General features: G+C 47.0%; 1 protein-coding gene across 2 annotated transcripts in view; it reads left to right on the top strand.

The window, feature by feature from the left end:
* Positions 1–22,642, top strand: part of COP1 (COP1 E3 ubiquitin ligase) — an 87,427-nt gene that overhangs the window by 32,123 nt on the left and 32,662 nt on the right. For both annotated transcript variants that reach the window (XM_056130165.1, XM_056130164.1), the window contains 4 exons: positions 3,615–3,672; positions 5,314–5,428; positions 10,801–10,936; positions 21,982–22,125. In XM_056130165.1, coding sequence (XP_055986140.1) covers positions 3,615–3,672; positions 5,314–5,428; positions 10,801–10,936; positions 21,982–22,125 — 453 coding nt within the window. The remainder of the gene's footprint in view (positions 1–3,614; positions 3,673–5,313; positions 5,429–10,800; positions 10,937–21,981; positions 22,126–22,642) is intronic.

Genomic DNA, 22,642 nt, shown 5'->3' with positions numbered 1-22,642 from the left:
GCGATGCACAGGAGTTACTCCTGGTTCATGCACTCAGGAATTACTCCTGGCGGTGCTCGGGGGACCCTATGGGATGCTGGGGATCGAACCTGGGTCCGCTGCCTGCAAGGCAAATGCCCTCCCCGCTGTGCTATTGCTCCAGCCCCTCAAAAGAATGTTTTGATTTTTTTTAAACAAATAATTTGCATGCCACTTGAGGTTTGAAACACTTGGGGGGAAATTATGTACTCTTAGCAAATGACGCTTAAGATGAAGATGTGAAATTAAATGCGCTGAGGAAAATGTTAACATGATTTTTTTTTTTTTTTTAAAGAAATAGCATAGGGTTGGGGCTGGAGCCGTAGCACAGCGAGGAGGGCATTTGCCTTGCACGCGGCCGACCCAGGTTCGATCCCCAGCATCCCATATGGCCCCTGAGCACCCCGCCAGGAGTAATTCCTGAGTGCAGAGCCAGGAGTAACTCCTGTGCATCGCCAGGTGTGACCCAAAAAAGCAAAAAAAAAAAAAAATAGCACAGGGTTGAAGAAGATAGTGGGAAGGAGGGAAGGGATGAGGAATCTCTAACTGAAATGATATTAGCTCCTTCCACCCCAGTCCTCACGGGTTTACTTTACAAAACCTTCTGTAGCTTTATTTTCCCTGTAAAGAGGGCACGGAATTCCTCGCTTAGATTTGAGGTTTCTTTTACGATCTTTTTTTTTGGGGGGGGGGGGTCACACCCAGCAATGCACAAGGTTTTCTCCTGGCTCTGCACTCAGGAATTACCCCTGGCAGTGCTCAGGGGACCATATGGGATGCTGGGAATCGAACCCGGGTTGGCTGCGTGCAAGGCAAACGCCCTACCCGCTATGCTATTGCTACAGCCCCAGGATCATGTTTTTAAATATAAAGGGGAAACAAAAATGAGAAATCTTTTTTTTTTTTTTTTTTGTCTTTTTGGGTGGGCTGGAGCGATAGCACAGAGGCTTGCCTTGCCCGCGGCCAACCTGATCGACCCGGGTTCAATTCCTCCACCCCTCTCAGAGAACCCGGCAAGCTACTGAGAGTATCTCGCCCACATGGCAACGCCAGGCAAGCTCCCCGTGACGTATTCGAGATGCCAAACACAGTAACAACAAGTCTCACAATGGAGACGTTACTGGGCCCGCTCGAGCAAATTGATGAACAACGGGGAAGACAGTGCTTTTTGGGTCCCACCCGGCGATGCTCAGGGGTTCCTCCTGGCTCTGCACTCAGGAATCAACTCTTGGCAGTGCTCGGGGGGAGATCATATGGGATGTCGGGGATCGAACCCGGGTCGGTTGCAAGCAAGGCAAACGCCCTCCCCACTGTACTATCCATCCGGCCCTAGAATAAATTCTTTGGTGCTTGCTACAGGAACAGGCTTCCGGGGTGGTTGGGAAGATGGAGATGGTGGAGGAGGGAAGGCGACTGCGATGGTGGGGTTGGGGTTGGAATATTGACTGCCCGGGACAAGGCACGCACAAGCCCGGTGCTCAAATAAACAGGGAAACGGGAACAGGAAAGAGGAGCAGTTTGGACCCGGCCCAAGAAGACCCTGGCAGCCACTTTTTCCTGGGATTCTCCCTCGTCAGGTTGCTTTGTGTACAGTGCACATTTTGGACGGGATTAGAGGATTTTGTCTGGAATGTTTCTGGTGTTCACTTTACTTACGCACCGGTCGTATTTCTTAGTGAATAAGCCCAGATGTGAAATGCATAGAAAATCCCAGAGCCATGAATAAGATGCCTTTCATAACTGATGATTCCAATATCTTGAGTTTCGTTTTCTGCCACCGTATGCGTGAATACATAGGAGTGTTATTATTCAGGCTTGCAGTCACGGAGGTCTAAAATACGGCCTCTCTAGAAATAGCCTCAAAATTGATATGTTGTACTGGCCTCTGAAATGTCATTTCATAATTTTATTACTGTTTGTACAGATGCCAGGGGATTTGGTTTCACTAATTAAAATGGAGCAGGGAGCTCTTTTCTGGTGGGTTTTTTTTTTTCCCCTTAGTGTGAGGTAGAAGCAGGCAAGGCAGGGCAGTACCTCAGAGCCGCGTCCCTGGTTCAGGGACAGGGACTCTTAACTGTCCGGCATCTTCTCCATGCATGCGGCCGACCCGGGTTCGATTCCTCCGTCCCTCCTGGAGAGTCTGGCAAGCTCCCGAGAGTATCCCACCTGCACGGCAGAGCCTGGCAAGCTCCCTGGGGCGTATTCGAGATGCCAAAAACAGTCACGACCAGTCTCAACAATGGAGACGTTACTGGTGCCCGCTCGAGCAAATCGATGAACGACGGGAGGACAGTGCTACAATGCTACCCTTTTCAGTGGGGTCGGTAGCAATTCCAGGGGTGTGACTGCAGAGTCAGTTGGGGGGTGGTCGCATTAGCCCAAGAGACGCCATTAGAGGGTGGTACTCACTCTTTCATTTTTCATTTTGGGGGGGCCCTTCCCTACCGCCCCTGATTCAGACACTGCATTAGGAGCAGAATGAATTCACTTCCACTCCTGTGTCTTAAATTTGAAGACTACTATGAGGGCTGTTTGATCTGTTCCATATGTGAAGTTGTGAGGTTGTGTATTATTGACTACTAATAGAGGAAAAACTTTTTTTTGGGGGGGGGGTCACACCTGGCGGTGCTCAGGAGTTCCTCCTGGCTCTGTACTCAGGAATCACCACTGGCGGTGCTCAGGGGACTCTCTGGGATGCTGGGAATCGAACCCGGGTTGGCCCGCTGCAAGGCAAACGCCCTACCCGCTGTCCTGTCGCTCCAACCCCTGGGGGACGATTTTTAATGACTCTTATCCCCCCCTTTGGGACATTGTAGTGAGAATTGAAGACGGAAATTTTCATTTCAAATCTCTCTCTGAAGTGTTTTCCTCATTGGCAGTAGGTGTGGAAATGAGAAGCCCTAATAAGACGAATGGTCCCGGCCTTGTTGAACTGCTGAGGGGTGAAATTCCCGTCACGTCTCCATCATCCTAAGATGGCCCCTCATGTTTGACCGTGAAGGTTATTGGGATACTCCAAAAATAACGGTTTTGTGTACTTGTGTGGAAAGGGTTGTTTTCAGCAGTATCCTCAGTTGCTTGAATTTCATTCTGGTTTACGAATATAGTTAAAGAAGAAAGAGTTTTTTTCAATAGGTAACTCCATTCCTGGTTGGCACATGTATCATTATCATTATTATTATTATTATTATTTTCCTTTTGGGGTCTCACCCGGCGATGCACAGGGGTTGCTCCTGGCTTATGCACTCAGGAATTCCTCCTGGCAGTGCTTGGGGGACCCTCTGGGATGCTGGGAATCGAACCCAGGTTAGCCGCGTGCAAGGCAAACGCCCTCCCTGCTGTACTATCACTGCAGCTCCTATGGGATCACTCCCTGGCATGCCTGTTTGAGGGGGTGGGGTCACGGGGTAAATCGTTGAAACATTTGTCAATTTTCCCCCCTTCATTGTCCATCATGTCGCATTATTTGGTAACTGAATTAATGGCAATGCTTTCTGCTCTACACAGAGAAACACAGATCTGTGTGCCGCATTTCCGGTTTGCTTTTCTCTCTGAAGGTGGACACTGAACTTACGTTTTTGTCGTTCCCTTTGCAGTAGTATCATCGATTCCACCGAGTACAGCCAGCCTCCGGGTTTCAGCGGCAGTTCCCAGGTGAGTGAGCCTGGTCAGGGAGTGGTGAGTGGGTCCGCGCTCGGGAGCGTGCCCGATGATGCAGACGGCTGTTCGGAGCACTGGGGCCCGGAGGCCTGATCGCGGAGGGGCTCGGTCCTTTCACGGAACTTCGGGTGACGTCAGACCCTGAGAGGGAGAAATGATGTAAGAGGAAATGGTCGATTATCAAGGCTTAGCTTACATTCTGCTCATGAACTACCCATCACCGTGTTTTCTTCCCTTCCCCCTTCCCCTTTGGTTGGGGTCGCCGTGTCTGGGGCGTGCTCACTGGCCACACTGGTGACGCTGCAGTGCTCGCTGGATCGTAGCATCAGTTACCCTGTAGTGCCACGGTCACAGCCCTTGGTACACTCACTTGCCCCAGAGGCGGCCCCCACGCAGTGCAGCTGGCATCACCTCAGCGGTGTGGGATGGTTCCGGGAATCGAACACGCAGGTGCTCTACTGAGAACCCAGTCATTGGGCCCCCGTCTGTGCGTTTTCAGATATTAAACTTCTCTGGGGAAAGGAAACTGCAGACTTGAGTGAAATCAACTCTGGCTTCGCCCCTCTTTTAGCTCAATCATCTGAGGAGTTTTTCACTTTCCTTCTCTTCATCTGTGACCTGAGGCTATTTCTCAGTTCTGATTTTGAGGCCTGGCGTATTTAATAACTTTGTATTGAAATAACTTCACACTTAAACGCAGTTATAAGAATGGTTCAAATAACCGTTACTTTTTCCAGACTATCCACAGATTAGCCATTAACCATCCCACTCTTATTCTCTCTCTTACATATATAGATGTACGGTTTTGAAAAGCCTGGGTTATTGTCTAGGGTACAGCAGGGTGTCCCTTCTAATTACTTCTCTATGGAGTTTCTTAAAAACAAAGACATTAGGGCCAGAGAGACGGTACAGGAGGGGAGGCAGTGGCTCTGTATGTAGCAGACCCTGGTTTGAACCCCTGGCGTCGAATGTGGTCTCCAAGCAGAGCGCCAGGAGTAAGCCCTGAGCACTGCTGGGTGTTGCTCAAAACCAAAAAAAATCCAATAAAACAGATGCATTGGGGCTGAAAAGATCGTATAAGGGTTACAGCCCAGATGGGTCAGGTTTATTGCCTGTCCACATGTCTGATCTAGTTTCTCTGTTCGAATAAATGTCCAAATACTCCAGCGCATATTCTGCTCCTTACTCTTACTCTAAATTGGTAACTTAAATTCATTATCCATGCAGCCGAGCGCTATTTTAATCCAGAGGGTACAATGGCTACAATAGAGGGTTGACAGAATAATTCGTTTTCCCTTGGTAATTGTTTTCTAACAAGTTTTGACTCTCCGTAATGGATTCTACCTGCATTTAATTGGGGAGCGTTGAAAAAATTTGTGATTTTTGAAAAATTCATCTTGAAGCCTCTTCTTGCGTTAAAACCAAAGTTGGAAACTGATCTAAGAGCCGTGCGTTTTTACCACCTATCATTATTCTAATATGATGGACATTTGAAATGAATGAAATTAAGTGATTAAGTGATTAAGGACATTTGAAATAAGACACGTGAGCATGTAGGGCTTCTCTGCAGAACAGGTAAGGTTCGTCGCAAGTTTCAAGAGGCGTTTTGTTTTGTTCGTCCTGTTTTCACGTTAGACAAAGAAGCAGCCTTGGTACAACAGCACGTTAGCTTCAAGACGAAAACGGCTCACTGCGCATTTCGAAGACCTCGAGCAGTGTTACTTTTCCACGAGGATGTCCCGGATCTCAGGTACTCATGAGGGTTTCTTCAAGTCTTCCAGATCTGTGTCTGGCGTTTTATGTTGGGTTTATGCCTATTCCGAAAGCAAAAGTAGATTTTTCCACAAAGTCAGCATTGTGGATATTTTTAAGCGAGGAGCACAAGCAAGGAGCACATTCCTTTCTCATGACTAGTTTTGTTTTGTATTGGGGAGTTGGGGGCCGGGGTTCACTGCCAGGGGTGCGTGAGGTGACTGTGTGGTCCCGGGCTGGCATCCAGTCCCAGAGTGCGGAATGGGAAGCGTTTTCTCCCGCGCCGGCCTTTTGAGCCATCTCCCTGGTCCTCTCCGGGAAATGTTAACCTTAGTCCGGTGAGCTGTTTCAGGCTTTGGAAGCAAACACAGTTATGGCTGTCTAATGAGGAAGCCAGGGTGTATGCAGTTCTTCACTTTAGCAAGTTCTCTGTCTCTATGCTGAGAATAAAAAGGTGAAGGCACGGGGCGGGGGGGAGGTGTGTGTGTGTGTGTGTGTGTGTCTGTGTCTCTGTGTCTCTGTGTGCGTGTCTATGTCTATGTCTCTGTGTGTGTCTGTGTGTCGGTGTGTGTCTGTGTCTGTGTGTATGTGTGTGTGTAGTATTGTAAGTCTAATGGGAAAGGCAGCAGGTCCACAGCTGTATTTGATGCCCTGTGCCGTATGTAGCGAAGACGCCCTGGGACCAGGGAGGAAGGCCCGCTAGCAGAACTGAGAGTGACAGAGCCAGGCCGCGCATGGCTGAAAATGGGGCCTTGCATGTCGATGATCACCGGAAGGACTTCAGAGGGGCTGAGTTGTAGTAGGGACCGAAAAAGGTCGTGAGGGACACGTTCCGAGGTGAGAGAGGTAACTGGTGCAGAGCTCTGGACGGCGGAGTGCAGGGTCTCCCGCCGCTCTCGAGAAGTGAGCCAGTTCTGCCCCGTTGGCTCAGCGCTCTCCTCATGCTCACGTCTTGCCGGTGAAGGTGGTGTTGTGGAGGGTGACTCCGTGGAGGTGTGCCTGTTGGCCTGTAGGAGACCTGGGTTGATCCCTGCACCCCAGAACACAACACGGCAACAGCCAGCGGCATTGACAAGCCGACCGAAACACCAACCCTGCAGACTTTTAAGAAAAGAAAAAAGGCGGTAGGCGATGTGTATAAAATGGAGTACTTGGTCGGAACTGTTCGTTTTAGTCCTAATACAGCTTCTCAGAACGAACACCATCAAGGAAAATGATAACGGCTGATAATTTATTAAAAATTGCATCTTATTTTTCTCTCGACTAGGCATGTTTTCGGTGTGATTGATTTGCTGCTTCGATTCCTCGAACGTACTTGCCTCGGGATTGTTGGTGGAATTGAAAAATGTGGCAGATTTACATAATGTTTTCCCCTCTGAAGAGCAGTGGGAAACCAGCCTGGGTGTGTTTCAGAATTGAGTGATAGGCGGTTCTCGTGTAGTTGGAGAGTTTAAGTTTTCTGGCTTGGGGTTGGTGCTGGCCCCCACCGCCACCGAAGCTAAACTCTGTCAAGGTCTCTATTTTCTGCTCGTCAGCCGCACAACAAGGCCGGATATTTTCTTTCAGGTTGGGAAAGAGCTTGTGGAGCCTGTTGCTACTTTAAAAAAACTAGCCGCCTGGAAACGTCAAGGGAGAGGGGAGGTCATAACAGACCAGTTGGACCCATTTGAGGGCTCTAGCCTGGCAAGCTCCTGAAAGGATCCTGCCCGCACGGCAGAGCCTGGCAAGCTCCCCGTGGCGTCTTCGAGATGCCAAACACAGTCACCAGTCTCACCATGGAGACGTTACTGGTGCCCCCTCGAGCAAATCGATGAACAACGGGAGGACAGTGCTACAGCTCTACAGAAAGATACAACTGTAAAGTGACAACTAAGAGGAAGATAGATTTTGATTTCCACTGTGCTTCAGACATTTGTCTTGGGGCTGGAGCAATAGCACAGCGTGTAGGGCGTTTGCCTTGCACGCGGCCAACCCGGGTTCGATTCCCAGCATCCCATATGGTCCCCCGAGCACCGCCAGGAATAATTCCCGAGTGCATGAACCAGGAATAACTCCTGTGCATCACCGGGTGTGACCCAAAAAGAAAAAAAATAGACATTTGTCTTTAGTTTTTTTGGTTTATCCTGCCAAATTTGCATATCGAGGAAAGTAATCAAAACTATTGACTATATATAAGTTCCTCCTAGTGCTTTTGACTGGGAAAAGGAACTTTTAACTTCTGCGTAATGGAGGCACTTCAGAATTTCGATTGTCCTTTTGTGTATTTTCAAATGTGACTCCGCCCAACTTTCTTCAGTTTCTCTTACCCAACTTTGACTTACAACTTTGAAGTGGGATTAAGGAATGAGTGACTTGGAGAGAAGAGAAACTGGAACGCATTCAAAGAGAGCAGCTAGGTACTGAACACACTTTGATTTTGGCTTTGGTGTTGCCAGACGCCACATCCAGGCCCTAAAACAAAGAGGCACGTGATCTGCCGCCGAACACACACTACTAGTCTGTATTTAATACAGGATTAAATACCAGCAGATCTGTGTGTATGTTGCTTATAAACCAACCTCGCCAACGGAGTCCTGATTCCTAAACTGGACGTCACTGAAATAACATATTTTGCTCTCTTATAATTTCTACTGGAAGTAGGTGCTAATGAGTGGGTTTCCAATAGCTGAAAGTTCAGATACACCAGAAAAGTATTTTGGTCTTCAATAGATGCACATTCTTGGGTGCTCGTGAATTTCATGTTCTTAAAAATTGCTGTTAAAATGTGGAAGAATAGATTAACATTAAAGCAATTTAAAAATGAATATCTGAAGTAATTATCTTTCCAGTATTTATTGAATTAAATGCCAGAGCAATAGGATTAGGTAGGAAAAAAAAACCCAATTAACTATTAACAGCCAAACCACGCTGTTGTACATTTGGTTCCTTTTTTGCAATCACCCATACTTTATAATTTGATAATTTTCATGAGAAGAATTTCGGTGGATCAGGAGCTTTATCTTAATAACATGATATTCCATACTAATTCGATTTGTTCCTTTGCTATTTTTAGAATGGAAACACTACAGAATTGGACTCTGTTCAATGTAGGTCATTAGATTTGCCTGGTTAGTGTTGAAACATTTGAAATGATAAAAGAGTGTGTAATTCCTCTGGCCATTTTCTCGCTTACGATCACTGGTGACGCTTTCACATCCACAGGCTCGCCTGTGTTCCCTGATGACTTACTAGTCAGCTCCGCACACGCTGCCGAGTCACGCCTCGGTGACTCGGTGATGGTTATGATTGTGTCTTTGCTTCGCTGTGTCCACTGTTCGCAAAGGACACCGAGAGGAGCGATGACAAGAGTAAACAAGCTGTGTGTTTGCGTGGAGGAGCTTGGCACAGGGAAAGGTTTGCGATGACAGTGTTGTCGGGAACGTAGGTCAGGTTTCAGCCTAGGAACTGAAAGTTCGTTGAACTTCAGGGCCACGTTTGGCAGTGCTCAGGGCTTACTCCCGGCTTCGTGCTCAGGGCTTACTCCGGTGGATCTTGGGGGACCGTCTGTGATGGTGGGGGGGATCGTGGGTGGGTAATCTGTGTACACGGCAAGCACCGTCTGTGCTCTGTCTTCTCGGACCCTTTTCTTTTTGGCCCTGACGTGGGGCTCTGGGTGGCTCCCGGGGTTACCCCGTGCAGTGCTGGAGATCAAACAGGATTGGTTTGATCAATGCAATCACTGGAAACGCACTGACTGCATCTATTCAATGCAGGTCATGAGATTTGCCTGCTTAGTGTTGAAATATTTAAAATGAGAAAAGATTCTATAATTCCCTCTGGCAATTTTTTTTCCATGTCACTATCACTGTTGTCCATTGTTCATCGAGTTACTCGAGCGGGCGCCAGTAGCTTCGCGTCTCCGCTCATCCCAGCCCTGGGATTTCAGCAGCCTCGGCATGCAAAAACGATTCTGGTCCCTCCGCACTGCCTTTCTAGCCCTGCTTTGCTTTTCATTCCTTGGAAAGGAGCGATGAGTCCAGATCTGAAATATTTTTGAAAACCAGTGGCGAAAAACTGCTAATAACTGCTTTTCGTGATAAAACTGTGTATTTAAATTGAAGAGTAGTTTGGCTGTATTCTTTTCCTCTGTTTTGTTCATCCGTTATTCTGTTCAGATGGATTACGTTTGATTGTTAAATAAACCCGGCTGGACTATTAACATGTTCCCTCAAACTAGCAAATAGCTTTTTTGTTTGTTTCTTTGTTTGCTTTTGCTTTTTGGGTCACACCCAGCGATGCTCAGGGGTCACTCCTGGCTCTGCACTCAGGAGTTACTCCTGGCAATGCTTGGGGGACCATATGGGATGCCGGGGCTCGAACCTGGGTCAGCCGAATGCAAGACAAACGCCCTCCCCGCTGTGCTATTGGTCCGGCCCCCCAAATAGCGTTTTGTATATACACGTTCATTCCTTTCTCCTCTTTTCTTCAATATCAAGCTAAGAAAGCGATTTTGGCTTGAGAAACGATTTTTAACTTCTCTTTCTCAAAAGTACTTTTCCGGTTTTGTTTCCAGCAAATTTTTGCTTAATAAGAAGGAGAGAAATTGATGTTGAAAATCACAGATTTGGCCAGAGCAATAGTATAACGGGTTAGGCATTTGCCTTGCAGCCAGCCGACCCGGGTTTAGCCTCTGGCATTCCACATCGTGCCCCAGCACTACTGGGAGTAATTCCTGTGTGCAGAGCCAGGAGTCAGCCCTGAACATTGTCGGGTGTGACCCAAAAGAGAAAAATCAAGAGAAAATCCAGGTTTTTCCAGTTAAAAAAAAGTTTTATGGGAGCTGGAACAATAGCACAGCAGGGAGGGTGTTTGCCTGGCACGCAGCCAACCCCGGGTTCGATTCCCAGCGTCCCATAGGGTCCCCCGAGCACCACCAGGAGTGAGTCCTGAGTGCATGAGCCAGGAGGAACCTCTGTTACATTACTGGATGTGCATCTCTGGGTGTGAGCCAAAAGGAAGGGGAAAAAAAAGTTTTACTGTAGCTTGTAACATCAGCTAGTTAATTTGTGCGTGCTCTGATCTTTCCTAAATGCTTCTTCAGATTTTTTTGTTTGTGTGGGGGCTGGTCAGATAATCCAGGGCGATTTTTACCTTGCACACAACCGACCTGGGTTCGATCCCAGCACCACTTATGGTCCCCTGGGCCCTGCCAGGAGTGAGCCCTGAATGTCAGACCAGGAGTAAACCCTGAGCACGGCCAAGTGTGATCCTCAAACCAAACCAAAACAAACCTTGGGAATTTTTTTTTTTATAATGTGATTTTTAATCTGTGGATATTGCTCTTTGGATTATATTATAGTTCAGAACAGTCATTTGGCCTTTTTTCTCTAGATGACAGCCGAACTGCAAGCCAGCTGGATGAGTTTCAGGAATGCCTGTCCAAGTTTACCAGATATAATTCAGTCCGGCCCCTGGCAACGTTGTCCTATGCTAGTGACCTCTATAATGGCTCCAGTATCGTCTCCAGGTAAGTATTCTTCACGGCTTCCTGTTGCAGATGTTCTAGAATCCAGTAGACCATGAGTAGAAATTTTACTGTTTTAATGTTTCAGAACCAGTGATCTGAAGTTGGGTTGCCTGATAATTTCGAATTCTGTGAGCTTAGCATGGTTTGTGAAATCTCTCTCTTCCTCAGTTTCTTCATCTCTGAAATGGGGTAATTGGTCAGAGCTTCCTCAAAGACGTGAGTGTTGGCTTGGGTTTCCTTTGACAGGTTTCGATAACAAGAGTTCGTTCTTGTCATTTGATTCCTCTTCAGTTTCCTGGGAGAGTTGGTGAAGAATTGTGATTATTTCTCAAATATTTTGTAGACGTTTTCCAGTGATACTCTCTCTGTCTTAAGATTTGAGAGAAGATTTTTAAGAAAATAAATAAATTCAGCTTTCGTAGATTATCTGACTTTTTGTCTATTGTTGATTTAGCATGCATGAGCTGTGGTAATTAAGTTTGTCTTTCTAAAGCAATGTATCACCCTCATGTTGGTCGCTGAGTTTATTGACTTATGTTTGTGAAATTCCTTCATTATCTTATTTATTTATTTATTTATTTTGGCTTTTTGGGTCACACCCGGCAATGTGCAGGGGTTACTGCTGGCTCTGCACTCAGGAATTATCCCTGGCAGTGCTTGGGGAACCCTATGGGATGCTGGGACTCGAACCTGGGTCGGTCATGTTGGCTGCATGCAAGGCAAACGCCCTACCCGCTGTGCTATCGCTCCAGCCCCTGATTATTCTTTTAATGTCTTAGATTCTTAATGATACTGTTTCTCATCCCCGATACTGAGTTTTCCCTCTTTTTCCCTTTTGTTATTGGTCTGGCTTGGAAGTTTGTCAGTTTTTTCAAAGAATGTAGAATATTTTTCTATATTTTTCTCTTTGTCTTGTTGATTTCTCAGTTTTACCGTTTCTTCTGCTTTCTTTAGATTGTCAGCTTTTATTTTTCTAAGTCAGAAACAAGTGCTGAGTTGAAAACCTTCTTAGAAAATTCATTTCAAGCACTGCTTTGCACATTTGATGTGGTATGTGCTTTTTTCCCCAAAAACTTTTTTATTGTAGTCAAATAAATATAAGTTATAAATGACTGTCTCAGGCCCGAGAGATAGTACAGTGGTAAGGCACTTACCTTGCATGCCACCAATCAGGTTCAGTCTCTGGTATCCCTTATTATCCCCCGAGCACTGCCTGTAGTGATCCCTGAGCTCCGCTGCCGGTGGTCCAAAAATAGAACAAAAAAAAAAAATCAAAAGAGTTCCCACATGACCAAGCATGCCATTCGTGTAGCGTACATGAATGACACCATGCGACCATTATCGCCGTCCAGCTTTGTCGTACACTGTGCAGCCCTCACGCCACCCAGCACCCAGTGAGATTGGATTGGGGTGCCCATGGCAGTCACTCCCACGGACCCTTGTGTCTGCTTCGGGGCCGCTGTAACTGCCTCTTTGGAGTGAAGGCGCAAAGCCCCGCTGGACTCATTTCCCTGCAGATAGGTTTGCAGTGGGGCTCTGAGTCACGTTTTCCTGAAAGGGGAAGGTTGGTCAGATAACTTTGGCGCCTCTGATTCAGCCGCATCTTGTGCTCATCTCTGTGTGTGTGGCGTAGTTCAGAATTTTCTTCCTTTGACTTGTTTTTCCGGGGGGCCGCACCTTGAGGTGCTTGGGGACGGACTACCCCTGTCTCTGTGCTCAGGGATGGAACGGGGGTCGGCCACATGAAGGCATCTACCTTCACCTCTGTACTTCGCCGCCGCCCCCAAGAGATCTTCCTGTTTTCCCTTTCACCGCTTTTATTGAGGTGTGTGATTTCCAGTTCTGTGAATTAGACATTTCTTGTGTGCGTCATTTCAACTCCATACTCATCACCAGGCGCTGGAGCGATAGCACAGCGGGGAGGGCGTTCTGCCTTGCACACGGCCAACCTGGGTTCGATTCCTCCACCCCTCTCAGAGAGCCTGGCACGCTACCCAGAGTATTCCACCCGCACGGCAGAGCCTGGCAAGCTCCCCGTGGCATATTCGCAATGCCAAACACAGTCACAACAAGTCTCACGATATAGACGTTACTGGTGCCCGCTCGAGCAAATCGACGAACAATGGGAGGACCATGCTACTCATCACAGAGTGCCCACTTCTTCCCCCCCACCCACAGGCTTCTCCTCCCAAACCCTCCCCTCTCAGGAAAGCTAAGTCCCAAGAAATCTTTTAACTTTGTGTGGGTGTGTGATTCATAAATTATTGGGACATACCTCAATTTGCAAATACTTTTCTGGTTTTTTTTTTTTTTTGTCGTTAATTTCTGTTACGTTTCCTATCCAGATGATCATTTTATCTTACCTTTCCTAATAAAAGTTATATGCAGGAGGCCAGACTATTGGTACAGCGGGTAAGGAATTTGTTTTGAAAGCGGCAAACCTGGATTCAGTTCCCAGCATCTCCGATGGTCCCTTGAGCACTCCAGGAGTTTCCTTGAGCACAGAGCCAGGAGTAAGCCCTGAGCTCTACAGGTGTGGCCTAAAAACAACCCCCCCAAGACAGTATTATATGCATTAAAAATAGAAATCGTAGTCCCTCAAACGATCAACTCCCAGATTCAGCAGTGATCCAGATCTTCGCTTATGCTTTTTCATTCTAGTACTTTGAACTTTTGGGGTGGGGGGGTGTGATATCACCCCTGGCAGTGCTTAGGGATCACGTCCAGTGGTGCTGGGTGGGACAGGGACAGGGAGATACTCGGGCTCGAACCCTGGTCCCTGGCACGCAGAGCGTGTGCCCAGCCCCGCCGGCCCTGCCCCTTGAGTCATCTTGTCTGCCTGCTTATGTTTCAATGAGCTTGCCTTTTTGTCTGGAGTTGCGTGTTAGAAACTCCTTGTCAGTTGTGTGATGTTGCGATGCTTTCTCTCATTCAGCTAGTCTTTTTGTGATGTTGATGATTCCTTTTTGCTGTACTGAAGCTGTTTGTTTGTTTGTTTATTGCTTTTTGGGTCACACCCAGCGATGCTCAGCTCAGGGGTTGCTCCTGGCTCTGCACTCAGGAATCACCCCTGGCGGTGCTCGGCAGACCCTATGGGATGCTGGGAATCGAACCGGGGTCGGTCGCGTGCCAGGCCAACGGCCGACCCAGAGCTTACTGTCACTCCAGCCCCTGAAGCTGTTTAATTTTATATTGTCTACTTGCGTTTGGAATCAGATCCAAGTCGTTCTCTCTCAGACTGATGTCACGGCTTTGGGTCTTACGGATTTTAAAGCTGTTTTGAATTCATTTTTGTCTGATTGGTCCGTGCTCATTGTTTTGGCATGAATATAGCCTTTCCGTTTCCATGGTTAAGACCTTTATTTATGTATGTAACCATCAGAGACCTTTTATTGTAAACTAGCTGGAGGTTTCACTCCAGGAATAAGACAACAAAGTTTTGTTTTTTGTTTTCTTTTTGTTTTTTGGGTCACACTTGGTGTTGCTCAGGGCTTCCTCCCGGCTCTGCACTCAGTAATCACTCCTGGGGGTGTTTGGGGGACCCTATGGGATGCTGGGAATCGAACCCGGGTCGGCCACGTGCAAGGCGAACGCCCTCCCCGCTGTGCTATCGCTCCGGCCCCAAGACAGCACACTTTGATGCTGGCAATGGGAATTTCCTTTCCAGGCACTAGACTGACTAAAATTTGAAACTGCAGAAGCAGTTGTAGTGCTTATTTCGCCAGTGAATTTAGTGAGCAATTAAATTGATGCGGTTTCATTAGATGAGTAATTAATCTACTTAACAAAAACTAATTGACCACCTAGCGTGGTCTCGATTAAAGGTATACTCTGTTTATGATATTTGGAGTCAAGAGAGCTCGTAATCTCCCCTCTTGATGAGAATGTGCCTTCACTGAAGTATTAATGGAAGTCTGCTAAACAATTTGCCTGGCGCAGGAGTTTAATGCCGTTAAAAAAGTTCTTAACTGATGAAGGAATGTATCGTGCATATTTCCAAAGGTTTAAGAAACGTAGCTTGGGTGTGAGGTGGCAGAAATAATTGGGGTCAACCAGGGACAGCCTCATGCAAGGCCTTCATCTCCCCGCCTGCAAACGATCTCTCTGGTCTCGTAGCATTTCCTCTTTGTTTGGGGATCACACCTGGCTTTACTCAGGAGTCACGTCTGTCACTATTCTGTGGCTACATTGGATGCCGGGGTGGGGCCGGGGAGGGGGGTGATCCGGGTGTGTTTGTGCTTCTGGCCCCTTACTTTTGAAGACCATTTTGCACTGATCTGTTATAGTCTCGGTGTGTTTTTGTTTTATTTTGTTTTGTTCTGTTGTTTTTTTGGGTCACACCCGGCGATGCTCAGGGGTTCCTCCTGGCTCTGCACTCAGGAATCACTCATGGTGGTGCTCAGGTTGGCCCGGGTCCGGCCACGTGCAGCGCCAACGCCCTACCCACTGTGCTATCACTGTGCTATTCTGCCCCGGGGTTTGTTTTTAATGCAGTACAAAGATTTATATTCAAATCCTGTCCATGCAGCAGCCAAGATGTCCTGTCAGAGGAACAAATACTCCACAGACCTCAGTTTGGGAGTATCACTTGTTGAAAGCGAGTCATCAAAATAAGTAGATAGGGGTGTCAAAATGGACCTTTGCCACATTTTGTGTGCTTAGTGATGTTGTCTTAGCCGCTGTAGGAGAAAGATGGCCAGTGTTCAGAGCTTCCCCAGAAGGCAGGACAGATGTGACTGGTCACCTGCAAGCGAGCAGACCGGGGGGCAGAGAAATGAAGGCGTTTGGACTCTGTCCCAGCCTCGACCACTTGGCTCTCCTCCTTCCTCCCAGACTCTGCACTGGTAATGCCATTATTTGGAAGGATTTTCTTTTTCTTTTCTTTTCTTTTTTTTTTTTGCTTTTTTGGGTCGCATCCGGCGATGCACAGAACTTACTCCTGGCTCACGCACTCAGGAATCACCCCTGGCAGTGCTCTGGGGACCCTATGGGATGCTGGGAATCGAACCCGGGTCGGCCGCATGCAAGGCAAACGCCCTCCCCGCGGTGCTATCGCTCCAGCCCCTGGAAGGATTTTCGATCCTCTCCAAAGCAGCTATTCTGTTAGAAGAGACGAATCCATGAAATTTGCACATAAGTGGGTCCGCATGGAGAGTCTCACGCTAAGCGAAGTGAGTCAGAAAGAACGGGGCAGACACAGAATCACTGTACCCGTCTGTGGAATGAATATAACATAAAGAAACATCACCGGAGAATAATACGTCAGGATAGTAGAGATAAGGGTCAGGAGGGTGGCCCCAGGGCTTGGAAGCCGATCTCCTGTGCTGGCGGAAAAAGACAGGTGGGATGGAGAAGGGACCACTCAGTGAAGGATGCTCGCTCGGGATGGGGGATGCCGGCTGAGAGTAGACTAGGGACCAAACGTGATGGCCGCTTAGTACCTGTATTGCAAGCCACAACGCCCAGAGGGAGAGAGAGAGAAAGAGGGAATGTGCCTCCCACAGAGGCACGGGGTTGGTGGGGGAGGGGGTGGGTGGGAGGGATACTGGGAACATTGCCTGGTGGAAGGATGGGTGCTCAAACATTGATTGAAACATAATCACGAAAATTTGTCACTGTGTCTTCACAGTGATTCATTAAAACAGTGATGCTTTTTTAGAAGAAGCAACTAGTTCCTGAACAAGTTTTCCCTTTCCTGTTCACGAACGAACGTTTCGGGGACTTGTGGTGGCGTCACCCGTCTGGTCTCTGAGCTCACGCCCCCGCTGGGCCTTGCGCCCTCCGCCGTGATAACTCGCACCCGCCCTGTTTGCAGCTCTCGAGCGTGCCGCCACGCCAGCCGTCCTGCCCACCAGGTCTCTGGCTGGTGTGTCGCGCACTGTCGCTGCGCTGCCTGCAGATGCCCGGTTGTGTCCTCGACACGGTTGTCGTGTGGGTGCATGTGCTTGGTGTCAGATTGGAACTCTCGCCACTTGCTTGCAAGGTGGACCCTTCCCTGCATGTCGCATCCTCCTGGCCCAGTGAAGAGGCTCTTCTAGGAGTCGGGGGGGCAGAGTTGCTCGAGAACGTACCGTTCAGTTTTGCACATCAGTTCCTTACATTCAGAAGACCTTACTCTTGCAGAGCCTGGCAAGCTCCCCGTGGCGCCTTCGAGATGCCAAAAAACAGCCACCAGAACGGGCCTCATTCCCCTGCCCCTGAAGGAGCCCCCAATACGGCAGCATTGGGAAGGACGAGTAAGGAGAGGCTGCGAAAAATTCAGGGCTGGGACGGATGGAGACGTTACTGGCGCCCCCTCGAGTCAGTCGGTGAACCACGGGATGACAGCGATGCAGTGATACTCAAAAGACAAGAGGTCCAATGTTGGTCATTTATCGGTGCGACCTCTCAGAGAAAAATCTGCCAGGCTGCTTTCAAAGGACTGCTTGCTTTGCTTGGGGAGAGTTTCCCGTTATTTAAGAACCGAAACCTGGGCCCACCAGGGGGCAGCATTCGTTTATTTTGACAGTATCAGTTATTAAGTAATACATGGAAATAGGGGCATGGAGAAGTTTCAGAAGAAGGTTCATTTTCAGGAATTTCACGTGGCCCTGGGCTAACGGAACAGGTAATGGAAAAGACGGGAAACTCTTCTCCCACACAGCAATAGTGTCGTAGTTTAAGATTTTTTTTTTTTCTGAAATTAGCTATTCAGTTTGGTGGCTAACACAGTGATGGTTTGGAATGACATTGTTTAAATTCATTAAACAATGACTGCTTCTTGAATTCCTGGTTCAGTGTTCATTATGAATTAAAATTTTATTCCCCCCACACACATGCTTGCAGTTTAGAGATTATTTTAACATTTCTGCTTGCTCGCTTGTTTTTTTTTGGGGGGGGTCACACTCAGCAGTGCTCAGGGGTTACTCCTGTCTCTGCACTCTGGAGTTACTCCTGGCAGTACTTTGGGGACCATATGGGATGCTGGGAATTGAACCCGGGTCAGCCGCGTGCAAGGCAAACGCCCTCCCTGCTGTACCATCACTGTGGCCCTGCTTCTATTTTTTTTTTTTTTGAAGATTTGAAATAGAACTGCACTAGTCATGAGTAGATTCCAAAGAAAATGACTGAATATGGCATTCGTGACTTCACTACCAGCCACTACACTGGATTTTTTGATTAGGGAAAACTAGCAAACTCTGATCCATGAGTTCACATTTGACCCATTGCCATATTTTGAATACCTGTGAATCAGGATGGGCGTTACCAACCCGAGTTCGATTCCTCCGGCCCCCTCGGAGAGCCTGGCCAGCTACCGAGAGTATCTCGCTCGCACGGCAGAGCCTGGCAAGCGCCCCGTGACGTATTCGAGATGCCAAACACAGTCACAAGTCTCAACACTGTTACTGGGCCTGCTCAAGCAGATCGATGAACAATGGGAGGACAGTGACGAAAAAAGAAAAAAAATGCTGAAGAACATCAATGGCATATAATATATAGTCATATAAAATGTCTAATAAGGGTATGAAAATTACTATAAAATTTAAATTGTGTTGCCTAATGAAGTTTCCTTGGGACACAACCCCCTCATTCCTTTACATATAGTCTTTCCCTGCTTTTACACAACAGTAGTTTCAATAATGAGCAGGTCTGTTCTTTGTGGGGTTTTTTTTGTTGTTGTTGTTGTTGTTTTTTAAATAATGTAGGAGCACTGCTGTTTATTCAGCCTTTGATCAAGCTGATTGAATTGGGCACGAACTCCACATTTCTATTTTCTTTTAATTTTACAAGTTCACAATGTTTGATGACATTCAATCTTCAAACACCAATCCCACCACCACGACACCTTCCAACCAACCACCAAATTCAGGATATTTCCATCCCAAGCCCCAGTCCCTGTCCCAAAACACAACCGGAGCGATGCGTTTCATTTTGTCTGTTTTGAAGAACCGCGGAACACGCTTACAAGAAAGTGTTCCTGTAGGAAGCAGTGTGAAAATCGTTCTGTTTTGGCAGGAGCCATGAAGACATTCTGGAGGGTGTCACGAACATGTTGTTAAAGTTTGGGTGGTGTGAGCTCTGGTGTACGTATCTGAAAACATGTATATATGCACGTATATATATACATATATGCCTACTATCTGAACCCCACCAAATGTGGTGTGGTGATTACGGAGAATGGGTCGTGAGTGTTTGATGATGTGTCACGTGCCTGCTTTTGCGGCCGCGCAGTCCAGGAATGTGTTTAAGAGCAGGTCTGTTTTTGACCTTTTTTGCAAGCACCCGACCTAGTCGATTGGCTTAGGCTCTAAGGAGATCCTCTTTGCTTGGTTAAAGTCCTGGGATCAATTTGGAGATGGCTTGTGCAGGGGTTTCTGGGCCCCAGTGAAGAACAACTGTTTTTCATGCCTCACTGTCCTATAATACAAATAACCCCACTCCGCCCGTCAGATGGTGATGCTCCATCATTGGTTGAATGACAGCAAGAGTCGTTTCGTACTTACGTAGAAGGAAGTCCTGCTTGCCCAGCAGAAGCGTCCCATTTGTGCCTTTTAAAATTTATTTGTGGCAATGAGCTGAAAAAAAAAATGATATGAAATAGGGCAGAAAGTTGGACCTGTGTCGGCAATTCTGACAAGCCCCGTTAATCTCGACTGGATGCTTCTCAGTCCCCGCCTCTTCCTCTGTTCTCCTCTCTACTTCCACATTCCCGGGGCCTTTGTTGCTGTCGCCTAAAATCATAGAACTGTGCTCAGCTCTGAGCTTTAAATTTCCTAATTGTAGAACCACAAACTGAAAAGCTTCAGGGCTGGAGCAATCGCACAGCGGGTAGGGCGTTTGCCTTGCACACGGCCAACCCAGGTTCGATTCCCAGCACCCCATACGGTCCCCTGACCACCGCCAGGAGCGATTCCTGAGTGCGCGAGCCAGGAGTGACCCCTGAGCATCGCCGGGTGTGACCCAAAAAAGCAAAAATAAAAACAACTGAAAAACTTCAAAAGCCACTTTTACTCAAGTGCAATTGCTGTACAACGAAGTAGAACATCTCAGTGTTTAAAATTGGGTGGACCTCAGTCAGAATACAGAAATGTATTTTTCTGGTACATGATTTCACCTGTTCCTCCAAATGCCTGTTCCAGACCACTGGCTACCCGATTCTTGCCTCTGAGGGAAAATTTTGAATACCGAACCATTCTGTGGTTTACATCGGAATAGACAGTATTCACTTTGTTTCTGCTACCTAAGCTCCATCTGTATTTGAGATTCATCGAAAACATTTAGATGCCCGTGTTAGTGACTAATATTTTTTATGAATATTCCACATTTCGTTTATGCATTCATGAATGTAAGGACCTTTGAACTCTTTCCGGTTTTCTACGATTGTGAATAAAGCCGCTATGAATATTCACACAGGAGTCATTTTGGATATTCATATTTATTTCTCTTGGGTAAATAGTCTGGGACTGATGTTGCTGAGTAGTGATTACCTTTCACTTTTCATTCTGTGAAAAGGCCAAACTGTTTCTCAAGGGATTCCGTTACTGGGGCTTTCTCATCAGCAATGCAGGAGATGGAGTTGTCCCCAGTAACTCTTGGTTATTGATTAGATAATTGGTTATTTAATAGCAGGTCAATCTTTTTATTAGTGGGTGTGAAGTAGAAATAGACCTTTTTGTTTTGCTGTGTATTTCTTTCATAAGGTCACGATCACGGTCATCCTGTTGTTCGTCGATTGCCTCGAGCAGGCCCCAGTAACGTCTCCTTCGTCCTAGCCCTGAGATTTTTTAAAAAGTGCCATATTCAAGGCTCTTTCAGGGTTAGGAGAATGAGACCCATCATTGTTACTGGGTTTTGGCATATTGGGTACGCCACGGGGAGTTTGCCAGACTCTGCCATGTGGGCAGGTTACATTCGGTAGCCTGCCAGTTTGTCCAAAGTAATAATGAGATAATAAGACGTCGCTTCCGGGAGCTGGGTTTTGTAGTCTCTGGGTCTTGGCCATTGATGGGATTACACAGCGCCAGGGGGCCAGTTGGTGGGTGTGACCCCTGCCTGCTGGAGGATGGAGGATCTGGGTGGAGGATGCTCAGCCCCGATCCAAGCAGGCTTGGAGATCTCAGGGCCGGGACCCGCATGCCTTTGTTCCTCTGCCGGTACCTTCATTCCATACGGAAAGGTGTTTAATGTTCTTATTTGTCATTCATATATCTTTCAGGATGTACCTGCTCAAATATTTTACCCATTACAAAAATAGCACCAGGTCTTCCTCTCATTGAATAAGGTTTTCAAAATCTATGCTGAACATGGTTGCTTTGTCAAATATATGTGTCGGTAGTACTTTCTTCCGGAGTTGGGTTCATCCTTTATTTAATGATGTCTCTTTTGAAGAACGAAGGTATTGATTTGGATGAATTCCAATAGAATCATTAGATTCTTCATAGAGAAATACTTGCCTCCCCCAAATTCTGTATTTGTTTTTCGCTTTGATTTTTAGGAGTTTTAGTTTTTAGGTTTTACTCTGTAATTCATTTCAAGATAACTTTTTCTGGCTGGCATCTTAGTTTATTTATTTATTTTAATTTTTATTGGTGAAACACCATGAGGTACAGTTTGTAGACTTACAAAGTTTTGTGCTTGGGTTTCCATTATACAATGATCACACACCCATCCCTCCACCAGTGCCCATTTCCCACCACCACGGGTCACAGTATCCCTCCCACCCCCCATCCCCCCCATCCCACCCTGCCTCTGTGGCAGGGCATTCCCTTTTGTTCTCTCTCTCTCTTATTGGTTGTTGTGTTCTGCAGAAGGGGCATTGAGTGGCCATCATGTTTGGTCTGTAGTCTGCTTTCAGCACTGGCATCTTAGTTTAAAGTCGTTTGAGTGCTCATCAGAACTTACCTCCTGATTCTGTATTGCTGCCATCTGAACAGTTTGTTCCTGATCCGTGTCTTCTTCAAGATCAGGACCCACTTTTTATTTTGTTTTGTGTGTCATCAGTCACGAAAGTCGGTCAGTTGTCTTATTGACCAATTATATGCTTCTTCCCCCCCCCCCCCCCTTAGTATCGAATTTGACCGGGATTGTGACTATTTTGCAATTGCTGGTGTTACCAAGAAAATCAAAGTCTATGAATACGGCACCGTCATCCAGGATGCAGTGGACATTCATTACCCTGAAAATGAAATGACCTGCAATTCTAAAATCAGGTACTTACGTGAGTTCTATGGCATAATGCTGTGTCTGTGTAACAATGATGCCGTATGTATGTAACAATAAGTATGTATAGCTAGTGTGAGTCTATTTATTATTTTAAGCTTTCTATGTGATTCTTTGGCGTTCTTCATCTGTTTTCTGTCTGTTTGCCTTTTTGGGTCACACCCTGCCGGTGCTCAGGGCTTCCTCCAGGCTTTCCTCAGAAATTACTCCTGGCGGTTCTCAGGGGGCCATATGAGATACTGGGGTTCGAACCCGGGTCGGCCGCATGCAAGGCAAATGTCCTACCTGCCATGATTTCATTCCCGCCCCTGCTTTCTCGTTCTTGTTGACCAGGATTGTGACTGTTCTGCAATTGCTGGTGTTACTAAGAAATTTAAAGTCTAGGAATACGGCCCCATCATCCGGGATGCAGTGGATATTCATTCCCCCGAAAATGAAATGACCTGCAATTCCAGAGTCCAAAATGCAAAGTAATTTTGCATTCGGAAGATACAGCTTTTTTTCTTT

The sequence above is a fragment of the Sorex fumeus genome, unplaced genomic scaffold (assembly GCF_029834395.1).
Source record: "Sorex fumeus unplaced genomic scaffold, SorFum_2.1 ptg000074l, whole genome shotgun sequence".
Lineage (NCBI taxonomy): Eukaryota > Metazoa > Chordata > Mammalia > Eulipotyphla > Soricidae > Sorex > Sorex fumeus.
This window is presented reverse-complemented; position numbering and strand designations above follow the sequence as displayed.